At 36.5% G+C, this 24,174-nt stretch overlaps 1 protein-coding gene across 1 annotated transcript; it reads right to left on the bottom strand.

Moving 5' to 3' along the window:
* Window positions 1-920: 920 nt before the first annotated feature.
* On the bottom strand, window positions 921-3,753 carry Nap1l3 (nucleosome assembly protein 1 like 3). The gene has a single exon (XM_055598243.1). The coding sequence runs from the start codon at window positions 3,361-3,363 to the stop codon at window positions 1,744-1,746; it is 1,620 nt and encodes a 539-aa protein (XP_055454218.1). The 5' UTR covers window positions 3,364-3,753; the 3' UTR covers window positions 921-1,743.
* Between the last annotated feature and the right edge of the window lie 20,421 nt (window positions 3,754-24,174).

The raw sequence follows: 24,174 nt of genomic DNA, 5'->3' as shown, positions 1-24,174 counted from the left end.
AAAATAGACAAATTGTTTCTTCATATTTATATTATAACTAAAAGGTCCCAAGTACAAATGTCATGTATGATACATATTTTCTTTTTACATACATGGGAGACAAAATTGTTATTAAGCAAAAATAAAAGAAAGATTTTGAGCTATATATACACACTGGTACCTAGGTACCTATTACCAAAATTTATGTTTGGAGGTCCAGAATTTCTGTAATCCTGTCTTCTTCCTGGCACAATGATTTTCTATCACCTTGATGGAAAACATCTATTCAGAGAAATGGCAAAAGTGAAATAAGTTATTTAATTATTTCCAGTGATTATTACAACTTTTTACTCTTAATATCGAGTGCAGAGTACTTTAGTAAAATGGAATTTAGGGGCCTAGTCCTCTTCCTCGTCTCAACCCTAAATTTCAAAATATGATTACCCTGAGACCAATGTGATATACAGATGAAAAATGGTGTCACCTATAAGAAAAAACAAAAGTCATAATAGTGTGATTTCCTCCAAAGTTAAAGTACAGAACAGGCCGTGAACATGTGAAATCAATAGCTCACACCTTTCTGAGTAAGATATCCTTGCTTCTTTTTTTCCTACTGTTCCCTCCCATACTTCATTCCCTTCCCCTTCCCTATTCCCATATTTCTCTCCCATCTTCTTCCCATTTCCTTATTTTTCACCCTTTTTCTTTCCCTTATCTAATTCCACTTTCCTCTTCTTCCTCCCATCTTCTCCTCCTTCGCCTGTCCTGTTTCTCTCCAAAACGTCCACCGATATCTTCCAGTTGGAGAATTACAATCTAGGAAATATATGAGAATGTTAATAGTTATGTTTATTAAACTGTCATTTTCCTCCATATTCTGTACTTTTTATGATAAACACAATTTTCATAATTAAAAGAAAGTGCCCAAGTTTTTATAGCATGGCAGTTTGATATTTATTTATTTAGAGTGCAATAAAAGAACATGAAAAAGTATCAAATGATGTAATAACTTTCAATGAAGGCAAAGTAAAACACATTACAAAGAAAATATGATTTTTTTTTAGTTTTCAGTTACATAATTACAATGAGGCAACTTTTTAAAATACTATATCATATTTAACACCTCAGTGGTAAATAGTATTTTTGACCAATAGCTTATTGACCAATACATAACATAAACAAATCCACAAAAATCTAAAGTGATCCTGACAGACATTTTAAAATATATTATCATCTTTTCTTCAAGCAACTATATTTCACAATAGAATATTTTAGTTGTTATTACTATTACATTTCTATGGCAAATTAATGAAGGCACAACTAGTGCAAGCAGATTTAAGTCCTTAGTCTTCTGGGCTGAAAGAAAAAAGATAAAAAAGACCTACATTGGCATTTAAAGTTTTGCTTTTTCAGGCAAGGATTTGTCTAACAAGTATGACAATTTTCACAAGTACAATCTAATAGGAACATGACAAAAGGACTTCACAAAAACAACACTTTAGCACCAAACAAAACATGCATTGCAAATTAGCAGCAATTTACATATTTTGAAGAATATTATAATACACCAGGCAAGGTAAAATAAACAGATGCTTAAGACAGCATTTAGGACACTACCAGCAAAAATGAAAACACCAGACTATAAGAAATAATAGTGTTCAGAATATAGGGCAAGTTTTATCTTTTATAAGGTTAGGTGAATCTATTTCACTTCTGCTTGCTTGACTTTTAAAGATTCTTGAAAAATATTTCAGCTCACCCTTTTCACTTGTAGTACTTCCGGTTTCCATAATCCCTGACATCATGGTAGTAGGGATCATTGATTTCTCCTGTGAAGTAATAGATTGACTTCAAGATGACATTATCATGCAAAATTTGACCAATTTCAAAGTCCTCATCAAGGATAGCATCTTCTTTTGGTTCCAGTTTCCCAATCAAAGGAATCTCAGGAGGAGTAAAGAAATTGAAAAAGGATGCATTAGGAACCACTCTTGGCTGGACTTCAATTTCTCCAGTAGCTGCTGGGCGACTCCTGGTGGTTTTCACTGTAACATCTTTTCCTTGTCTCCAATCTATTTTGCAGCCTTTGCACTCTTCAATTTCCCATCCCCAAGCGAAGAAAGGGTCATAGTGATCTGGTTTTGACCTTATTATGTATGTCTTCATCAGGAACTCATTTCTGAAGTATGGGTTAGGTAGGAAATGGAATTCAAAGGTATAACTTATAGGCTGGCCAGGGTTTGAGAACTTCAGGCTAACATCAGATAAGAACTTCAAAATTGGCTCATCACACTTTTTAATCATAGGCCCAAGCTTATCAACATTCTTTAAAACAGTCAGCCAGTAGTCAGGAATACCTTTAGGATCTTCTACCTTAGGTTTTCTCTTCCGAGCCCTTTTAACATTCACTCCTCCTTCAGGCCTTGTCTCAGGAACTCTTTTTTGAGCCTCTCTCACTGGAGCCTTTGGATTAGATTCTTCTGTAGGCTGATCCTTATTTTCTGCATTTGCCTGGGGAACTTCTTTGAGGTCTTCCTTTTCTTCAGGAGTTATCTCTATACAATTTGTAGAATCTCCTTTTCCGTCAACCTTTTCCTCAGGAATTTCTTCAGAGGCTTCCTTTTCTTCAACTTTTTCTTGAGCACCTTCTTTTGGAATTTCTTTTTCTTCAGTTCTCACATCAGGAATTTCTTTGGGAGCCTCTTCTTCATCAACTTTTGCCTCAAGAACTTCTTTTGGAATATCCTTTTCCTCTTCCTTCACTTCGGCTTTCTCCTTACAGCTTTCTTCTTCCTCTTCACCCTCTAAGGGTGGCATTTCATTAGGTGTGTCATCCTGCATTTCCTCATCACTGCTGAACTCTTCTTCTGAATTCCATTCACATTCTTCTTCTGTAGGCTCATATTCTGCATTTATGATCTGAAAACGCTTATCATATAGAGGCTTATTGAGTTCAGCATATTTTCTTTCAAGATCATGAATTGCCCTTAAGAACAAGGTGTCTACCTTGTCACACTCATCCTGAATATTTCTGAGTGCCTGCACACGATTTCTCACTGCCTGAGGCAGCTTATCCAAGAAATGTTTCCCGGAGGGATGCCGCTGGGCCCTTCTGGAAGGCTCAGGTACCCTTTTCTTTCGGTATACTTGACTGCCACTGCTGCTGCTTCCACTGCTACTGCTGCCGCTGCTGCTACTGCTGCTGCTGCTGCTGCTGCTACTGCTGCTGCTGCTGCTGCTGCGGCTGCTGCTGCAACTAGTAGTACTGCTAGAGCTATTGCTGTCAGATTCTTCCCCAGAATCACTAGCTGAGTTTGCCATAGCCTCTTCAGCAACCTCATGGGCAGCAGGATCTGTGACCATTTTAGGATCTGCTTCTGCCATGATGCTAAGCCCCGCACACTTCTTTAAGCGGTGACAACAGCAGAGATAATGCACCCAGAGATAGGCAGAAAAATGACTCACGGATGCTCTGGCGGCGGCTGCGAAGGCCCAGGCTGGTCAGGCAGTGGCGGCGGCGGCTGCGAAGGCCTAGGCTGGTCAGGCGGCGGGGGCGGCGGCGGCGGTTGTAGTGGCGCCGCAGGCAACCCGCAGCTACAGGAGAATGGCGCTGGCGCGGACTGCAGAGGCTGTGGCAGTGGTGCCACTGAGCGGGGATGCGGAGGCGGCAGGCAGGAAGCCTCTGCTGTCCTGGAGCCTTGGCTACCAGGCCTGTCGGGACGCAACAAACAAGGGACAAGGTGTGCTGCAGTTGAATGGCGCAGTATCCGGACCCAGAATCCTAAGGACGGGGAGCCCCTCCCTTTCTGACATCCCTCCCATTATTTTCTTTCCCAGGATGCCTTTAGTACACTTCTAATTTGCTGGACTGCCTTAATTGACGAGTGCTGCGACCAACCAATGGCCTAAGGTGAACGCCGTTCCTCCTCCTCCTCCTCCCACCTTCCCTGATGCTCCTTGGTGGCTACTGTACACATCCCAATGACGGTTTTCTTCCTCTCCCTTATTCTCCCCTTATGTGGTTTTTAATTCAAAAGGAGGGGGAGAAACGTAGACATTAGTGAAAACGCCAGCTATAGCTCCTAACAACGGAAGAAAAATAATTCCTTAGCTCAACTGCCCTTTTTGAATTCCTATTTGGTTGTTTATAACCTAATTTAAAAAAAAAAAAAAAGAGTGAAAACGCACCAAGTGGCGTCATTGGATAGTGGGAGTGTGCATGACTGAGGAAAATCATACACTTGCACAATATTTCCTCTAACAATTCCACGAAAATGTGTTTTTACACTGGAAAGGAGGGCGTCTTTTTTTTTGGAAAAGGATAAGGGCTAGACAGCAGGCATATTGCATTCCTCGTAGCAGATGCAATAAGTGCTGACTATGATGTTTATCCATCTACCAGGTTTGTGAACCCAGGTTGCCGTGAGTCACTTACACCATTTTTGAAATCTTACTTCTGTTTTAAATCCGGAATATGATATACTCTAATCTTATTGGTAAATTGTCATGCAGACCTTTTTAATGCTTATAACAACATCTTAGACAAAAAAAGTGTTCAAATATAACGTAATGTTTTCAAAAAGGGAGGGTTTGTTTCAGACTTTTTGCAGCAGGTTTCAATTCCACGAACAGCAGTATGGGAGAGGGGATTTGTTTTAATGCAAGTGCATCCTCTGCAAGTGTTTAAGGTGTCATTTGACACCAATTTCCTTCTAATCTTGAATTGTATGTATATTAAAGGATGATTTACAAGTCAAGTAATATGTGAATAAACTTTTGCTAAATGAAGTTTAAAGACAGATATTTATTATTTTTATTTGCAGGATTCAGTTCTGCTACAACCCCAAGACAAATGTTTCTATTCATTGAAAGGTAAGGAACATATTAGCCCCCTTTTAATGAATGACCAGAATTGTCCGTCTGTACTTAAAGATTCACAGACTATAATTTGTTAAAAATTGATTGGGAGATATCTTGATGTTTCCAGACAAGCAGAAAATGCACAGAGGTGATTTGGCATAAAAAGAGAAAATAACTTACTTAATCACATTCATTGTCTAAACTTGGTCATACACTATAAGTGCTATGTTAAAATATAAAATATACTCTATTATTAATTTTTAATGAGGAAATATATTAAAATGAGACTATCCTTTGTGTACTATTTTTCATTATAGAATTTGTGCTTTTCATTTAGGCATGTATATTTAAGAAATGCATTGTTTAAAAATGAATTTACATTTATCTGTAAATGTCAAATTGTATGCATATTTTAAATATTATAATTCAATATACAAGATTCTGATGATAGTCAACATTTATTTTTAACAACCAAAAGACATTTTTAGCATTTTGATGAGTTTCCTTCTAAAAGTTTCCTTATGTTTGTATACATCTGATTATTTAAGTATACTGTTTTATCTGCATGACATCTTATGGTTGTTTCTAATTTGCTGATTTATGACTATGTTTAAATAGGAAATAATTGATGGTTTATTTTTAAATATATATATTCAATTATAATAATTGCTTTGGTATATTTAACCAGAATCATATATTTAACCACATTATTTCTTTCCTTACATATATTCTTTTTCCTGTTATAAAACTTGTTTCTAGATAACTACAACATTCATTAGCATGTTCATTAGAATATTAACATAGGATATATTCTTAGAAATTGGAATATGGAAAATATTATGGTTATTTTGTAATTTTGTACATATTACAAATGTCCACGAAAGTTCTTGTGATGTAAAATGCATGAGAATGCATCCACAGCAACCTTCAAACAATAATGCCTGTGTCTTCCCTGAGAAAAATATTAGTAATGGATGTCAATATAATGCTAAGTTGAAGGGGCTAACCTTTCAACTCTTGTTTTGTAATTTTAATTGAAACAAACACTGCATGAACAGTAATTCAAATCGATTGATTACACGATAACTATATTTCTGCCATTTATCTGTACTTATAGTAATAAGCATATTTAAATGAAGATTTTCATATTTTATATTATGTTAGTAGTATAAATTACATGTTAACTTGTGTACCATCTGAGATTACTATTTTGATTCAGTTATGAGTTACCAAATATATTTGTTTGTTTGTTTATTTTCTGAAGTGCATATAGAATGCAGGAATCACACATGTTAGGGTGTTTTATCACTGAGCCATACCTATAATAACAGATATTTTAAAGTTTTAGTTAGGTACGTACTTATTTCTTTATGAACCATTTATTTAATAATCTTTCCATTTGTACCTATTGAATCCCTGTATCATGTAACTGAGTTGACTGGATATATTTCTGCATTCTGTTTTTTGATTTATTGAACACAGATTTTTAGCAGATGATGACATAGGTCAGATTTTTGTTATTTTGTGAAAAAATATCACTATGCATCCCAGGCGGGGCTCAAAAATTTCTGTGTATCCAAGATTTGCTTCAATGGTAAGGGACTTTAAAGGCCAATTTCTGTTTTTTGAAATTACATGTATTGATTGAAATAATTTGGCATACTAAATACAAAAAAGTAGAACAAATGTAATACAAGATATTTCAAGAGATCATTACTATTCTCATTTTAACTAATATTTCCTAAATATTATTTCAGTGCTATAAACATCCTTTTCTTATATAGTAGCAAGATTCAGTGTCTGTTCATTGTTTTATTGCCAGTTTAACAATTATTTGTTATTTTCTCTTCTCCAATTGAATGAAAAAAAAAATTCACCACTGATGAAATCCAAAAAGTAATGTGACTTGGGTCTAAAATTAACCTAACCATGAATATTTTAGTAAATATTTCTGCTCTAACACACCTATAAAACTTTATCATTTGTGTAAATTTAAGGCTATCTCTTTAGAAGATTTTCATAATTTTAAATTATAAATTCCTATTCACATGTTTATGTTAGAAATATGTTAAAAAGAGAAAAGCCCTATAACAACCTCATATAAAATAATATTTATGAAGTTTGTGGTTTTATGTAATTTATTTCTATAAGATAAATGTAATTAGGTTTATATTTTCCAGTTATAAGATTCTTTCATGTGTTTGTGTGTGTATGTGTGCTTATTTTCTTTGTTAAGTATCATGTAACATTATTTTACTTTTGTAGTATTTTGTCTATTATTTATTTTATATAATTTATATATTTTAAAGCCATAGGCATTTCTTCACATAAGCAATTTAAGTTATACCATATATCTTCTACTATGAGTTTATTTACATGATTATATATCTACATTTCATCAGAAGAGTATGCATTAACTTCTTGAACAATAAATGTTGAGTCTGTTTTTGTGTTGTTTTTGATGTTCTAGCTAAATTCTCATGTTTGACTAAGTTCTCATTCTTCACATAAATTAAAGTTTATCCTAAAATTTTTAGTTACACAGGGTGGACATAGCTTTTTGAGAACTTTTTATAACTTTCCTGATGTGAACATATAAAACAGTTGCTTGAATTGTTAACACACATACACAATACATGATGACAAATGAGACAGCATTATCTTTAGTTGCAAATATCTATAAAGCTATGAATAACTTGTTAATTTATTTTTTATTATTTTTTTACTATTTTATATTAGTTACAGTTGATTTACTTCGTATCCCAGCTCTATCCCCTCCCTCATTCCCTCCCAACTCCCTCACCTCTTTCCATGCCCCTCTCTAAGTCCACTGATAGGGGAAGTCCTCCTCTCCTTCCATCTGATCCTAGCTTATCAGGTCTCTTAAGGACTGGCTGCAATGTGCTCCTCTGTGGCCTAGCAAGGCTGCTTCTCCCTTGGGGGTGGGAAGGGGGAAGAGATCAAAGAGCCAGCCATTGAGTTCATATCAGAAACAGTATCTGTTCCTCTTATTAGGGAACCCACTTGGATAATAAGCTGCCATGGGTGACATCAGAGCAGGGGTTTTAGGTTATATCCATGCATGGCCCTTGGTTAGAGAAACAGTCTCAGAAAAGACATCTGTGCCTAGATATATTTGGTCCTTGTGGAGCTCCTGTCCTCTCCAGGTCATACAAACTTCCCTTTCTTTCATATGATTCCCTGCACTCTGCCCAAGGTTTGGTTATGAGTCTCAGCATCTGCTTTGATACACTGCTAGGTATAGCCTTTCAGAGGCCCTCTGTAGAAAGACAAATGGGATGAACATTAGAAGTAGGAGAAAACTAGTTAATTTCTAATAAATGTTTAAATTAAAAATTTGACAATAAAAATATTGTCATATTCTGATGACAATATCCTTTGCTTTCCAGAAGATTTTCAGTCTCATGAGGTCCCATTTATTGATTATTTATCTTAGAGCCTATGCTGTTGGTGTTCTATTCAGAAAGTTGACTCCTATGCCAATGAGGTTAAGGCTCTTCTCCACTTTTTCTTTTAACAGATTTAGTGTGTCTTGTTTTATGCTGAGGTCTTTGATGCACTTGTACTTTAGGTTTGTGCAAGGTGATGAGTATGGATCTATTTGCATTTTTCTACATGTAGAAATCCAGTTAGATCAGCAGCATTTGTTGAAGATGGTATCTTTTTTTTCCATTGTATGTATTTTTTCTTTGTCAAAAATCAAGTATCTGTCAGTCTACAGACTAAGAAAAGATCTTCATCAGCCCTACATCTGACAGAGGTTAATATCCAAAATATATAAAGACCTCAAGAAGTGAAACACGATAAAACCAAGTTTTCCAATTTAAAAATAGGTTACAGCATTTATGTGTGTGTGTGTGTGTGTGTGTGTGTGTGTGTGTGCGCGCGCGCTCACCCACTCACATGCATGATTCCTGTGTAGAAGTCAGAGGACACCTTGTGTTACTCCTGAAACATGGTCTTTTGTTAATCTCTCTCTTGTCAGTCCAGCTGTGTAGCCAGGCTACCTGGCCCACAAACTTTGGAGAATCTCCTGTCTCCATCATTCATCTTGCTATATGAACACTGGTCTCACAGATACATGCTACAGGGTTAGTTTTTACATGGGTCCTGTAGATCCAAAATCAGGTCTTCATGTTTGTGAGGAAAGCCCATTGAGCCATCTCCCCAGCCCCCAAGATTGAATAATTTCAAATGTGATGTAATAATACACGTTTCCAGCTTCTGTTTCAACTCAGATTTGGGAGCACTTTGTGAATAATAGCTTCCAGGAACTATTACTTAATGCACTGTGGTGTGAAGTAGTTTGACTGTGTTGTTTAGAGAGTGGTGGTAAGGAAAGATCTTGCTTATGATCTGCACTTTCAATTTATGAGGCAGAATCAGAATACAGGAGTAGCTGAAGCCCATAAATATCAGACCTGCTGTTTATATGATAGCCCACAACAAAGAGCTTCAGTTTTTGTGTATGCCTATTATAAGCTATTGCTGGTGTCTTGGGTCATGATATTGCTTACAGGAAAAAAATAAAATGAAAAGGTGCCTGATTTCTGTGCAGTTGAAAGCATAAATTTAAAATAAAGAATGCTTCTGTTGAAGAAAAAAATGGGTTACAGACCTAAACAGAGAATTCTAAAAGAGGAATATCGAATGGCAGAGAAACACTTTTTAAAATGCTCAACTTATTTAGTCATTCAGGAAACACAAATCAAAATGTTCCTGAGATTTTACCTTGCACCTATCAGAAAGTTAAGATAAAAAACTATATCTAATATCCTCTTATAAGTGAGTACATACCATATGTGTCTTTCTGGGTCAGTTAGTATGATCTTTTCTAGTTCCGTCCATTTGCTGCAAATTTTATGATTCCCTTGTTTTTAATAGCTGAGTGGTATTCCACTGTGTAAATGTACCACAATTCTGTATCCTTTCTTCTGTTGAGATACATCTCTCTTGTTTCTACTTTCTAGGTATTACAACTAAAGCCACAAAGAACATAGTTGAGAAAATGTTCTTATTGTATGGTGGAACATTTTTTGGGTATATACCCAAGAGTGGTATAGCTGGGTACTGATGTAGAACTATTTCCAATTATCTGAGAAGACACCAGATTGATTTCTAGAGAGGTTGTACAAGTTTCTATTGCCATCAGGAACGGAGAAGGCTTTCCCTTTCTCCACATATTCTGCAGTATGTGTTGTCACTTGAATTTTGGATCTTACCCATTTTGACTGGTGTATTATGGAATCTTATAGTCGTTTTGATTTGCATTTCTCTGGTGGCTAAGGACATTGGGCATTTATTTAAATGCTATTCAAGATTTCCTTGTTGTGAATTCTCAGTTTATATGTGTACCCCAATTTTAATTGGATTATTTGATTTCTTGAGGTTTAATTTCTTAAGTTCTTTGGATATTTTAGATATTAGCCCTCTGTCTGATAAAGGGTTGGTGAAGATCTTTTCTGAGTAGATAGGATGTCATTTTGTTCTATTGCTAGTGTTCTTTGACTTACAGAAGCTTCTCATTTTCATGAGATCCCATTTATTAATTGTTAATCTCAGAGCCTGCACTATTGGTGTTCTGTTCAGGAAGTTGTCTCCTATGTCAATAAGTTCCAGACTTTTCTTCACTTAGTCTTTTAATAGGTTAAGAGTCAGCACTGCCTGCATTGTCTTCCTCTGTGGCCTGGCAAGGCTGCTCCTCCCTCATGGAGGGTGGTCAAAGAGCCAGCCATTGAGTTCATTTCAGGGACAGTCCGTTTCCCTTGCTAGGCAACCCACTTGGATGCAGAACTGCCATGGGCTACATCTGAGCAAGGGTTCTAGGTTATCTCTATGAATGGAACTTGGCTATAGTATCAGTCTCAGAAAAGACCTCTGGACCCAGATATTTTAGTTCTGGTGCTCTCCTTGTGAAGCTCCTGTTCCCTCCAGGTCTTACTGTCTCCCTCTTCTTTCATAAGATTCCTTCCACTCTGCCTAAAATTTGGTTATGAGCCTCGACATCTGCTTTGATACACTGTTGGCTAGAGTCTTTCAGAGGCCCACTGTGGTAAGCTCCTGTCCTGTTTCCTGTTTTCTCCCTCTTCCAATGTCTATCCTGTTTGATTTTTTGAATGAGGATTGATCATATTACCCAGGGTCCTCCTTCTTGCTTAGCTTTTTTAAGTGTACAGATTTTAGTATGTTTATCCTGTGTTATACATCTAATATCCCCTTATAAGTGAGTATATACCATATGTGTCTTTCTGCTTCTGGTTTACATCACTCAGGATGAACTTTTCTAGCTCCCACCATTTGCCTGAAAATTTCATGATTTCCTTGTTTTTAATTGCTGAGTAAATGTACCACAATTTCTGTATCCATTCCTCAGTTGAAGTACATCTGGGCTGTTTCCAGGTTTTGGTTATTACGAATAAAGCTCTTACGAACATGGTTGAGCAAATAATTATATCATAAGTACACAATTATGTTGTATATTTGAGCATATTTTGGACACATGCTTGAGATTTAGACTCCCTGGTTTTCTTTGCCAATACCATGCACTTTTTATTATTATTGCTCTGTAGTATACATTAGGATTATCATAGCAAAAAAAAAATGGTTGTCTTTCCAAAAGCAATCTACTGATTCAATGAAATTCCCATCAAAATTCAAACACAATTCTTTACAAACCTAGAATGAGTGACCCTTACCTTCATATGGAAAAATAAGAGACCTAATATAGATAAAGTAATTCCATACAATAAAATAACTTCTGGTGGTATCAACAGCTATGATTTCAAGCTATACTATACAACAATATTGATAAAAAAAAAAAAACCCTGCATGGTATTGACACAGAGATAGACAGGTTCATCAATAGAAACAAACTGAAGACCTAGAAATAAACCCATACTCCTATGGGAACTTGATTTTCAACAAAGAAGCCAAAACCATCCAATGGGAAAAAAGAAAGCATCTTCAACAAATGGTGCTGGTCTAACTGGATGTCTGCATGTAGAAAAATGTAAATAGATCCATCTTTATCACCCTGCACAAAACTAAAGTCTAAGTGGATCAAAGATCTCAACATAAAACCAGACACACTAAACCGCTTAGAAGAAAAAAACGTGGGGAAGAGCCTAGAACTCATTGACACAGGAGACAGCTTCCTGAACAGAACACCAACAGCACAGGCTCTAAGAGCAACAATCAATAAATTGGACTTCATGAAACTGAAAAGCTTCTGTAAAGCAAAAGATACTGTAGTCAGAACAAACGACAGCCTACTGACTGAGAAAGGATCTTTACCAACCCCATATCTGACAGAGGGCTGATATCCAGAATATGTAAAGAACTAAAGAAGTTAAAAAGCAATAAATCAAGCAATCCAATTAAAAAAATGGAGTACGGAGCTAAACAGAGAATTCTCTGTAGAGGAATATAGAATGGCAGAGAAATAGACCCATATTTATTTACCTGCACAAAACTGAAGTCCACGTGGATCAAAGAGCTTGACGTGCAACCAAAGACTCTAAACTTGTTAGTTTTAAAATTAAAATTGCATATATTATTCAAGTATGTGAAAGTATATTACAGAGGAATACTATTTTGTTTTTCTTTTTTATTTAATTTTATTTTTTTAGAGAGGGTTTCTCTTTGTAGCCTTGGCTGTACTGGACTTGCTTTGTAGACCAGGCTGGCTTCTAACTCACAAAGATCTTTCTGCCTCTGCCTCTGGCTCTGTAATGACAAGCCTGTGTCACCATTCCTGGCTACAAAGGGATACTTTCACAAGGGTATTCAATGATCTTTTTTCTTTCAGTACTTACCTAAAATATTTACACTATAATTCACTGGCAGTTTAGGACAAGGGGTCCACCTCATGGTGTGAGCCTCAAGTTAAACTAAACATTGGCCACTCCCACATGTTCTGTTCACCATTGCCTCAGCAAATCTTAGAGGCAAGGCAGATTGTAAGTGGAGGATTTTGTGGCTGGGTTGGTACCCAGGTTTCTCTTTCTATAGCAATCAGAGTACCTTCTTGCCCTTCCTCCAATGACTAAAATTTAGGGGGGACTCTCTAAGCTTGTACTGGCTTTACCTGTCTATGTTCAACAAGGTGAGTGAAAGGTTTCCTCATCAATGGGGCCCTGTAGCCTGTTTTCAGAGGGTGACCTTCTGTCCTAGCATCAGCCTGGGTTGTTTAGTGATCTCCATGCGACCTTTTTGGCCAACAACTCAACAAAATATAACCAAATCCCACCATTGAAAGCTTTGCCAGGTTACAAAAATGGCCAGTTCAGCCTCCATATCCTTCATTAATAAAAGTCCTCACTAAGGTCACCCTCATAGGATGTTTCCACTAAACTAGGTATATATACCACCCCTGTAATATTTCACAACTCACACTCTCTCTTCCCGTACTTTCTCCCTTGATTTCTTCCCCTGGTCCTTCCCACTCCCATCCCCACTTGCCCTCAGTCCACCCCCCAAAAAATCTATTCTAATTCCACTTACAGGGATATCTGTGCTTCCCCTTATATCACTCCTCTTTATCTAACCTCTCTGGGTCTATGAATTGTAGCTTGATTATCATTTACTTAACAGCAAATGTTCACTTATAAGTGAGTACATGCCATGTTTGTCTTTCTGGGCCTGGTTTACCTCACTCAGGCTAGTTGGATCCATTTGTCTGAAAATTTCATGATGTCATTTTTTTAAAAAAATGCTAATACTCAATTGTGTAAATATACCATACTTTCTTTATCCTTTATTCAGTTGAGGGACCTCTGGATTGTTTTCAGGTTGTGGCTACTATAAGTAGAGCAGTAATGAAAATAGCTGAGTAAATATCCTTGTAATAGGATGGAAAGTCCCTTGAGTATATTCCCAACAGTGTATAGTTGGGACTTAAGGTAAATCTATTCCCAGTTTTCTGAAACTCGACCATATTGATTGCCATAATGGTTGCACAAGTTTGCACTCCCACCAGCAATGGAGGCATGTTCTCCTTGCTTCACATCCTCATCAGCATGAGCTGTCACTTCTATTTTTTATTTCAGTCATTCTGACAGGTAAAAGACAGAATCTGAAAGTAGTTCTGAGTTGCACTTTCCTGATGGCTAAGGATGTTGAAAATTCCTTTAAGTGTGTTTCAGCCATTTGAGATTCTTCTAAGGAGGATTCTATGTTTAGATCTGTACCCCATTTTTAACTAGATTATTTTTAATATCAAGTTTTTTTTATTTCTTTTTATATTTTGTATATTAGACTTCTATCAGATGTGGAGTTGGTAAAAATATTTTCTAATTCCATAGTCTGCCTCTTTGCCCTATTGACACTGTCCTTTGCCTTACAGCTTTTCAGTTTTGTTAGGTCCCATTTACTAATTGATCTTAGTGACTGTGCTATCAGTGTTCTGTTGAGGAGGTTGTCCGCTGTGCCAGTGAATTAAATGCAATTCCCTACTTTCTCTTCTACCTGGTTCATTGTGTCTTGTTTTATGTTGAGGTCTTTGATCCACTTGGACTTGAGTTTTGTTCAAGGTGATAAATACTTGCATTTATCTACATTTAGGCATTCAGTTTGGCTAACACCATTTGTTGAAGATGCTTTTTTTCTTCTTTTTTTCTTTCTTTTTTTTTCAGTGTGTATGTCTGTCTTCTTTCTCAAAAATGAGATACTCATAGTTGTGTGAATTTATGTTTGGGTCTTCCGTTCAATTCCATTAATCCATGTACCAATACCATTGGGTTTTTATTACTGTATTTCTGTAGTACAGATTGAAATCAGGAAAAGTGATACCTCCAGCAGTTCTTTTATTACTCAGTATTATTTTTAGCTCTCCTGGATTCTTCTTTTTTCCATATGAAGCTGCAAATAGTCCTTTCAAAGTCTGAAGAACTGTGTTGGAATTTTTTCTTTTTTAATTTTAATTTTATTTTTATTAATTACAGTTTATTCACTTTGTTTCCCAGCTGGAGCTCCCTCCTCATCCCCTCCCAAACCTGCCCTCTCTCCCTCTTCTTCTCCTATGCCCTTCTCCCAGTGCAAGGATAAGGAAGGTCCTCCTCCCTTTCCATCTGACCGTAGTCTATCAAGTCTCATCAGAACTGCCTTCATTGTCTTCCTCTGTGGACTGGTAAGGCTGCTCCCCACTCAAGTGGAGGTGACCAAAGAACCAGCCAATAAGTTCATGTCAGAGACAGTCCCTGTTCCTATTACTGAGAATCCTCTTGGACACTGAGCTGCCATGATCGATATCTGTGCAAGGATTCTATGTTATCTCCATGCATGGTCCTTGTTTGGAGTATCAGTCTCAGAAAAGATCCCTTTGCCCAGAATTTTTGGTTCTGTTGCTCTCCTTGTGGAGCTGCTCTTCCCTCCAGCTCTATCTCTCCCTGTTTCATATGATTCCTTGCACTCCGCCCAAAGATTCCTCCACTCATCATATGTTTTGATACCCTGCAGGGTAGAGTATTTCTGATGTTTTCTCAGATAATTAGGAATAGTGCTACCTCAAGATCAAGCTATACTACTCTTAGGCATATATCCAAAGATGTTCAAGTATACAACAAGGACATTTGCTCAACCATGTTCGTAGCAGCTTTATTTGTAATGCCAGAAGCTGGAAACAACTCAGATGTCCCTTAGTTGGGGAATGGATACAAAAACTGTGTTAGAAATTTGATGAGGATTGTGTTAAATCTGTACATTGCTTTTCATAGGGTGGCCATTTTTTTTTCTTTTACATGGATACAATGCATCCATGAGTATAGAAAATCTTGGTGGCTCTCTGATTCCAAGAGACAGGGTTTTTATATGGTATCTTTTTCTGTTTTTCCTCTTTCTGTCTTCTATTTAACTGTTAGAGTCCTGAGATTAAAGACATGTTATCACATCTGATTTTTTAAAATAGAGGGTTTTAGTATTATATGGTAAATAATTTTAGCTTCTGAGTTTTTTTCTCATATCGTCTTCAATTTCTTTCTGTAAAAACTTGAAGATATTTCACATTATTTGAGGCTATTGTAAGGGGTATTGTTTCCTTCATATTTTCCATAGTATGTTTTAAACAATTTTAATCCTTATATTGAACATGTTTCTTTCATAAGCAATATCTGCTAATCAAAGAAAATAATAAAACATTCTGATTGCAAGTTATGAGAAACTCCAATTTTTACTGTTTCATTGTCTGGCATTCTGAGAGTGTCCTCGGCTTTCTGTTAAGTGAGAGTAATTCTGAGCTATTGAGAAAATTACACAAATGTTGAAATTAGTTTACTACAATGGTTAATGTAGCTTCCAAATTGTTCCCTAGATTTTTATATATACTATATACAGTTCTTTGAAAAATCACTGTAAAATGTATTTATATCTTTTATATATTTATAATTCTATATTGTTTTAAAACATTTTTATATATAGACATTAAGCTTGCATATATATATATATATATATATATATATATATATATATATATATATGTCCACCTCATATGTGTAGTGCTTTCAGAGCCTAGAAGACTATGTTGGAACTGGAGATACACCATATGTGTTTTTGAAATTGAACCCAGGTCATCCAGAAAAGCAGCCAATGCTTTTATCTTACCTTATCTCTCTTTTAAAAATAATTATTTATTTCATTGTTTGTTTGTTTGTTGATTATGTATACAGTGTTCGGCCTTCATGTACACCTGTGTGCCAGATCTCATTATAGATGATTGTTAGTCACCATGTGGCTGCTGGGAATTGAACTTAGGACTGCTAGAAGAGCAGCCAGTGCTCTTAGCCTCTGAGTCATCTCTCTGGCCACTTACCTTATCTCTTATCCCCTTTTGCATCTAATTTTATACACTCAATACTACTTCACTATGCAGAGTAAGACCTAGATATATACCATACCTTTTATCTGGAGGTAATTGTAAATAAATGTTTCAATTCCTGTTTTTAATTATTTTATGTCTGTGAGAGGAAATGTATATGCAATGTACATACATGGTTATACATGTCTGTATTGCTGTATTTGAAGCTCAGAGTCCAACTATTAAAAATTGGTTCTCTGATTCCCCAAGAGACAGGGTTTTTATATGGTAGCTTTTTATGTTTTCCCTCCCCTTGTCTTCTATTTAACTGTTATAGTCCTGGGATTAGAGACATGTTACCACATCTGATTTTTTGAAATAGAGGTATTTAGGATTATATGGTAAATTATTTTACCCTCTGAGTTTTCTTACCAGTCCAAAAATTTTAGTGTTTTATGCCTTACTTCCTTCACCTGTGTTAGGGCAATTCTGTATAATCACGATGAGATTTAAAAGATGCAATACATACAAAACTAATAAAACATAGTGAGAACTTTCAATCAGTACTTACTAACCTTATATTTTTGTAGGAATGATTATTCAAGGTTCCTTTGCTTGAGATCTTTAACTCTTTAATGCAGTGTGTGTGCGCTTAATCATATTTTTATAAAATGTGTTTGTTTCTCAGTTTCTTTCTCAAACCAGCTTTCATCCAAATAATATAGGCTCTATTATATAATTTTAGTAAGCTTCTCAGCACAATACGTGAGCAGTAATTACTCTATTCATAACCCTTTATGCTAATCTGGATTTATCCCTGTGTTCATCCCAGAGATTTGTAGCTTTCTTATTTAAGCTCCTCTCTCCAGACTTCTCCTGGACCTCTGCACATGGCTGAATCTCCTACTTCCTACTCTTTCTTGTCTTTCCCTGGCTGGCAGGAAGTCCAGTCCTATTCTCTCCCCTACCCTGTGAATGGCTGTAAACTGCTTTATTGGCTTATTAGGCTGCACTCTGAAGATCGAATACATTAATGTGATTTGTTGTGGCAGGACTACATTTTTAAATTCTGCAAATTAAGTGAACAATTTGTAAATATAATTATGATGTGATTAGAGGATAAAGTTTATTAGTACTCTGTTTTTTACAAAGAAACCAGGAATAAAGGCTAAAACACAAGAAATGACTTATTCTTTTTCCCAGGGGAATTGGAAATGTTTTAGAAAATAATATAGGTAAGCACATATAAAAAATGGACTATGCAGGTGTGTTATAATGTTTACAACACACACATGTATGCACGCACACACACACACATACACACAAATATAATACATTCCAACAGTAAACTATGTCAAGGAAAGTAAGATAGACCAAGCATTCCTACAAAATATAAGCTTAGTAAGAACTGATTGAGAGTTCTTATTATGTTTTAAGTGGTTTATACTGTAGACATAAGGTTATTGTGTAATTCAAATGCTGATTTCTCTGTCTCCCATATATAGCTTAAATCACTACTTTGAGATTTACCTGTCTCACTGTTATATAAATATTATTAAGTTCTGGAATTTTCATTCGTTCATTTATTGTACGTTTTTCTAGAAAGTAATTATGTCAAATTATTTTCAATGTAGTAGATATTTAAGGAAAAATATATCACAATTTCAGGATTTTATCTTCTTTACTAGACAAAGTGGTCATATGATCTGAATATAGGTAACATTATACAGACCATTGAGGTTTTATTTATGTGTACCAATGAATATATAATGGTATACATATATATCATGTATGTATGATATAGAGAACATGAACTTGAGAAAGAGATAGAGAGAGAAACAGAAAGAAAGAGAGATAGAGCAAAGGAGTTTCTGGCAGCAGTTAGTAAGCAGTTAGTATGAGGATATAGAAGTGGGAAATGATATAATTATTTTATAATTTCAAAAAATGTTATAAAAATTAGAATAAGATTACTTGAAATGAATAGTTTGTATTTTGTTATCAAAACCTTGTTTGAGATAGATAAAATCTACATTCAATTTTTAATTTTCATGAATCACTAAAAACAGTGCCCAGAAATTTCTGTATAGTTTAAAAGATAATTTTGAGGAATCTAATTTTTTTTAATTTTTTATTAATTAAACTTTATTCATTTTGTATCCCCCCATAAGTCCCTCCCTCCTCCCCTCCGTCCTACCCTCCCTCCCATTTCTGCATGCATGCCACTCCCCAAGTCCACTGATAGGGGAGGTTCTCCTCTCCTTTCTGATCTTAGTCTATCAGTTCTCATCAAAAGTGGCTGCATTGTCCTCTACTGTGGCCTGGTAAGGCTGCTCCCCCCTCCTCAGGGGGAGGTGATCAACGAGCATGCCAATCAGATTACGTCAGAGACAGTCCTTCTTCCCATTACTATGTAACCCACTTGGACACTGAACTGCCATGGGCTACATCTGTGCAGGGGTTCTAGGTTATCTCCACGAATAGTCCTTGGTTGGAGTATGAGTCTCTGGGAAGTTCCCTGTGTTCAAATTATCTTGTTCTGTTGCTCTCCTTGTGCAGTTCCCATTCCCTCCAGCTCTTACTATTTCCCACTTCTTACATAAAATTCCATTCACTCTGCCCATCAGTTGGCCATCAGGCTCAGCATCTGCTTTGACAGTCTATACTGCAGAGGCTTTCAAAGGCCCTCTGTGGCAGGTTCCAAGGTTGTTTCCTGTTTTCTTCTGGCTTTCAGAGGCCCTCTGTAGCAGGTTCCTAGGTTGTTTCCTGTTTTCTTTTTCTTCTGATGTCCATCCTCTTTGCCTTTCAGGATGGGGATTGAACATTTTAGTTAGGGTCCTCTCTTTTGCTTAGTTTGTTTAGATGTACAGATATTAGTGGGTTTATTCTATGTTGTATGTTTATATGAGTGAGTATATACCATGCGTGTCTTTTTGCTTCTGGGTCAACTCACTCAGGATGATCCTTTCCAGGTCCCACCATTTACCTGCAAATTTCATGATTTCCTTATTTTTCATTGCTGAGTAATACTCCATTGTATAGATGTACCACAGTTTCTGCATCCATTCTTCAGTTGAGGGGCATCTGGGTTGTTTCCAGCTTCTGGCTATTACAAATAAGGCTGCTAAAAACATGGTTGAGCAAATGTCCTTTTTGTGTACTTGAGCCTCTTTTGGGTATATGCCTAGGAGTGGTATGGCTGGATTTTGAGGAAGCGCTATTCCTAGTTGTCTGAGAAAGCGCCAGATTGACTTCCAGAGTGGATGTACAAGTTTACATTCCCACCAACAGTGTAGGAGGGTTCCCCTTTCTCCACAACCTCTCCAGCATGTGTTGTCCCTTGAGTTTTTCATCTTGGCCATTCTGATGGGTGTAAGGTGAAATCTCAGGGTTGTTTTGATTTGCATTTCCCTAATGGCTAATGAGGTTGAGCATTTCTTTAAGTGCTTCTTGGCCATTTGATATTCCTCTACAGAGAATTCTCTCTTTAGCTCTGTTCCCCATTTTTTAAGTGGATTACTTGGTTTGTTGCTTTTCAGCTTGTTTAGTTCTTTATATATAGTGGATATGAGTCCTCTGTCAGATAAAGGGTTGGTGATGATTCTTTCCCAATCTGTAGGCAGTCGCTTTGTTTTGATGACGGTGTCCTTTGCTTTACAGAAGCTTTTCAATTTCATGAGGTCCCATTTTTTTAGTACAAAATAAGTTAGGTCTTTAGTTCATGGTGAAATGCAATGAGAGCGAAAGAATATACTTACTTTGTTACCATAGAGTGTGGCTCTTTTTGAAATTAAACGTTTATTTTTATATTAATTAAATTTAATTGTTTTGTATCTCAGCTGTAGCCCACCCCTCATTGCCTCAAAATTCCACCCTCCCTCCCTAATATCCTCCCATGGCCCTCTCCAAGTTCACTGATAGGGTGCTCCTCCTCCCCTTCCCTTTGACCCTACCTTATCAGGTTTCATCAGGAATGGCTGCGATGTCCTCCTCTGTGGCCTGGTAAGGCTGCACCCTGCTCAGAGAGGGGGTTCAAAGGGCCAGTCACTGAGTTCATGTCAGAGACAGTCCCTGATCCAATTAATAGGGAAACGACTTGGATACTGAGCAGCCATGGGCTACATCTGAGCAGAGGTTCTAGGTTATATCCATGAATGGACCTTAGTTGGAGTACCAGCCTCAGAAAATAACCCTGTGTCTAGATATTTTGGTTCTTTTGCTCTCCTTGTGTAGTTCCTGCCCTTTCCAGGTCTTACTAACTCCCCTGTCTTTCATATTTTTCACTGCATTCTCCCCAAAGTTTGGTTATGAGTCTCAGCATCTGCTTTAACAAATTGCTGGTTGGAGTCTTTCAGAGGTCCTCTGTGGTAGGCTCCTATCCTGTTTCCTGTTTTCTCATTCTTCCAATGTCAATCCCGTTTGTCTTTCTGAGTGAGGATTGATCATATTACTCAGAGTCCTCCTTCTAGATCAGCTTTTTTAGGGGCACAGATTTTTGTGTGTTTATCTTATATTATTGGTCTAGTATCTACTTATAAGTGAGTATATACCATGTATGTCTTTCTGCTTCTGGGATACCTTTCTCAGGATGATCAGTTCCCACCATTTGCCTGCAAATTTTGTGATTACCTTGTTTTTAATTGTTGAGTATTATTCCATTATGTAAATGTAGCACAATTTCTGAATCCGTTCCTCCTTTGAGGGATGCCTGATTTGTTTCCAGGTTCTGACTATTACGAATATAGCTGTTATGAACATGGTTGAGCAAATATCCTTGTTCTGTACTTGACCATATTTTGGATATATGCCTGGGAGTGGTATAGCTGGATCTTGAGGATGCACTCTTCCTGATTGTCTGAGAAAGAAACAGATGGATATCCAGAGTGGTTGTATTAGTTTACATTACCACCAGCAATGGAGGGGGTACCCCTTTCCCGACATCCTCTTCAGCATGTAGTGTAACTTGAATTTTTGATCTTAGCCATTCTGATGGGTGTAAGGTGAAATCTCAGGGTCATTTTGATTTGCATCTCCCTAATGACTAAGGACAATGAGCATTTCATTAAGTGTGTCTCTGCCATTCTATATTACTCTATAGCGAATTCTCTGTTTAGCTTTGTACCCCTCCCCTCTTTTTTATTACTTTACTTGATTCGCTGCTTTTCAACTTCTTTAGTTCTTTATATATTCTGCATATTAGCCCTCTGTCAAATAAAGGGTTTGTGAACATTTTTCCCAGTCTCTAGACTGTCGTCTTGTTCTGATGACAGTGTCCTTTGCTTTACAAAAGGTTTTAAGTTATATGAGGTCCTATTTATTGATTGTTGATCTTAGAGGCTGTGCTGTTGGTGCTCTGTTAAGGAGGCTGTGTCCTGTGACAATGAGTTCTAAGCTCTTCCCCAATTTTTCTTCCAAACGATTTAGTGCATCTGGTTTTATGTTGAGGTCTTCAATCCGAGTGGATTTTAGTTTTGTGCAAGGTGCTAAATATGGATCTATTTTCATTTTTCTGTATGTAGACATCCAGTTAGACCAGCACCATTTGTTGACCATGCTATCTTTTTCCATTGTATGATTTTGGATTCTTTGTGAAAAATAAAATATCTGTAGGTCTATGGATTTATTTCTGGGTCTTCTAATCAGTTCCATTGATCCACCATTCTGTTTCTATGCCAATACCATGCAGTTTTTATTTCTATTTTTCTGTAGAACAGCTTGAGATCAGGGATGGATATAGCTCCTAACGAACCTTGTTTTTCAGGATCGTTTTGACAATTCTGATTTTTTTGTTTTTCCAAATGCAGTTGAGAATTCTTCTTTCAAATTCTGTAAAAAATTGTATTGGTATTTTGATGGGAATTGCATGGAATCCGTAGATTGTTTTTAGTAGGATGGCCATTTTCTTTTCTTTTCTTTTTTTCTAGACATTTATTTTTTTAATATTTATTATTAGTTACATTTTATTAACTCTGAATCCCAGCTGTATATTTCTCCCTCATTCCCTCTAAACCCTCTCTCCCTCAACTCCTCCCTGCCCCTTTCCAAGTCCACTGATTGGGGAGGACCTCCTCCCTTTTCATCTGACACTGTTTTATCATGTATCTTCAGGACTGGCCATTTTCACTATGCTAATCCTACCGAACTATGAGCATGGGAGATCTTTCCATCTTCTGAGATCTTTAATTTCTTTCTTCAGAGACTTGTAAATTTTTTTCTAAAAGATCTTTTAGTTGCTTGGTAAAAGTCACACCAAGGTACTTTATGTTATTATTGGTTATTTTGAAGGGTGCTGTTTCCCTAATTTCTTTCTCAGCCCTTTTGTCTTTGGTACAAAGGAGGGCTTTTGATTTTTTTTTATTATTTTTGAGTTAATTTTGTATACAGCCACTTTGCTGAAGGTGTTAATCAACTGAAGAGGTTTTCTGGTTGAAATTTTTGGGTCACTCATGTATACTATCATATTATCTGCAAATAGTGATATTTTTACTTCTTCTTTCCTGATTTTTATCCCCTTGATCTTCTTTAGTTGTCTTATTGCTCTAGCTAGGACTTCAAGTACTATTTTGAAGAGATACAAAGAGAGTGGGCAGCCATGCCTTATCCTTGATTTCAGTAGGATTGATTTGAGTTTCTCTCCATTGAGTTTGATGTTGGCTATAGGCTTGCTGTATATTGCCTTTACTATGGTTAGGTATGTACCTTGTATCCCTGATCTCTCCAAGACTTTAAACATGAATGGGTGTTGGATTTTGTCAAATGCTTTTCAGCATCTAAGGAGATGATCATGTGGTTTTTCTCCTTCATTTTTTTTATATGGTGGATTACATTGGTGGATTTTTGTATATGGAACCACCCTTGCATGCCTGGGATGAAGCCTACTTGGTCATGGTGAATGATATCATTTATGTGTTCTTGGATTCAGTTTCCAAGTATCTTATTGAATATTTTTGCATCAATGTTCATAAGAGAGATGGGTCTCAAGTTTTCTGTTTTGTTGGGTCTTTGTGTGGTTTAGGTATCAAGGTGACTGTGGCTTCATAGAATGAGTTTGGTAGTGTTCCTTCTGTTTCTATTTTGTGGAATAGTTTGAAGAGAATTGGACTTAGTACTTCTTTGAAGGTCTGGTAGAATTCTGAGCTGAAACCATCTGGCCCAGGGCTTTTATAAAAGGGAGACTGTTGATGACTATTTCAATTTTTTGGGGGGGATATAGGCCTATTCAATCTTTCTATCTGATCTTGACTTACTTTTTGTAGATGGAATCTATCAAGAAGATTGTCCACTTCATTTAGGTTTTCAAATTTTGTGGTGTATAGTCTTTTGTAGTAAAACCTAATTATTGTATGGATTTCCTCAGTGTCTGTTGGTATGTCCCACTCTTCTGTTTTGATTTTGCTCATTGGGATAGTTTCTTTCTGCCTTTTTGGTTAGTTTGGCTAAGGGTTTGTGTATCTTGTTAATTTTCTCAAAGAACCAGCTCTCGTTTTCATTTATTCTTTAATAGTTTATTTCTGGTTTATTCATTT

The sequence above is a fragment of the Psammomys obesus genome, unplaced genomic scaffold, assembly GCF_907164565.1.
Source record: "Psammomys obesus unplaced genomic scaffold, mPsaObe1.curated_primary_1811, whole genome shotgun sequence".
Taxonomy (NCBI): Eukaryota; Metazoa; Chordata; class Mammalia; order Rodentia; family Muridae; genus Psammomys; species Psammomys obesus.
This window is presented reverse-complemented; position numbering and strand designations above follow the sequence as displayed.